General features: G+C 64.4%; 1 protein-coding gene across 1 annotated transcript; it reads right to left on the bottom strand.

Annotated features, from left to right (window-relative positions):
• Positions 1-180: 180 nt before the first annotated feature.
• On the bottom strand, positions 181-1,060 carry MNEG_9658 (T-complex protein 1 subunit beta; the record flags this gene model as incomplete). The annotated part of the gene is made up of 3 exons (XM_014041867.1): positions 181-368; positions 593-725; positions 1,001-1,060. 3 exons carry the CDS (start codon positions 1,058-1,060, stop codon positions 181-183), a joined length of 381 nt encoding a protein of 126 aa, XP_013897321.1.
• Positions 1,061-1,197: the final 137 nt, after the last annotated feature.

Here is a 1,197-nt window from a genome sequence, read left to right as displayed (position 1 = left end):
GAGAGAGAGAGAGAGAGAGAGAGAGAGAGAGAGAGAGAGAGAGAGTGAGAGTGTGTGTGTGTGCAGGTGCGCGCATGGGCCCGTGTGTATACATGCACGTGCGCGTGCGTGCACGCATTGTGGCCACAGGCCGCGTCAGCACTAAGCTCATGCTTGCCCGCCCACGGCGCTGTGGAGCGCTCAGGGTCGTGCGGTAGTCGTCGTTAACAGCAGCGCATCCCTGGGGCAGCCCCGACTTTTGGCCGCTCCACCCTGCCAGGGGGCGCCCACCTCCGAGGGGCTGTCAAAGGTGGAGGCGATCTCCCCGCCCAGCACCAGCGCCAGCCGCTCGATGCCGTCAAAGTCGGCGTGCTCTATAGACATGATGCCTGGGGGGGTTGAGGGGGGGGGGGGAGACGGAGGGCAGGGCGGCCGCTAGGTTTAAGACAAGGGGAGTCGAGTGGCTTCATGGAAGTTAGCTGCCGGGGGGAGGGGGTGGATCGGGCAGGTCGCGGTGTGACTGCGACGTGTGGGCACCAGCGAGACATGCGTCGCAAGGTGGGGGCCGCGGTCGTCGGCGCCAACCCGTGCCGCCCAGCCACGGGCAGCTCACCGGCCTCCGCGAAGATCTCCTCGGGGTAGTTGTAAATGAGCTGGCGGTTGACGAAGCAGTTGATGCCGTGGCCCAGGATCTTCTCGCACTTCTCCTTCATCTTCCCCTTCTCGGCCGCCTCAATCTCGGCCACCTGGGTTGAGCCGCGGGGACGACAGGGGAAGGATGGATTTGAGCCACAGTGAGAGGGGATGAGCCAGGCACTGGCTCGTACCAGCCTCGCGCAAGACGCCCATAGGCAGGCGGTGCACCAGCTGCCGCTCACAAACTGCCACAAACTGCCATCCGCTGCACGTCCAGCCTGCAGGGGCCAAAACACTCTCCAACCTGTCAAACTTGCACCCCGCCTCCTGCGATTCATGGCCCCTCCCAGCCTCGGGCCACGCCCCCCTCCCCCTTTGCGCCCACCTTGGCCATGGAGTCGACCTTGACGCGTGCGCCGTAGATCTTGATCTTGTCTGTGTCCATGGGCGTGTTGGCGATGAGCACCTTGGCGTTCTCAATGCGGTGAGGCTGCCCCACGCCGATCTTCTTGTCCAGGATGAAGCCCTCGTCAAGGAAAGAGTCCTTTTGGAGGGAGGGGGGAGGGTGTTGAGGGGTTGGGG

The sequence above is a fragment of the Monoraphidium neglectum genome (genome assembly GCF_000611645.1).
Source record: "Monoraphidium neglectum strain SAG 48.87 unplaced genomic scaffold scaffold02015, whole genome shotgun sequence".
Classification (NCBI taxonomy): Eukaryota; Viridiplantae; Chlorophyta; class Chlorophyceae; order Sphaeropleales; family Selenastraceae; genus Monoraphidium; species Monoraphidium neglectum.
This window is presented reverse-complemented; position numbering and strand designations above follow the sequence as displayed.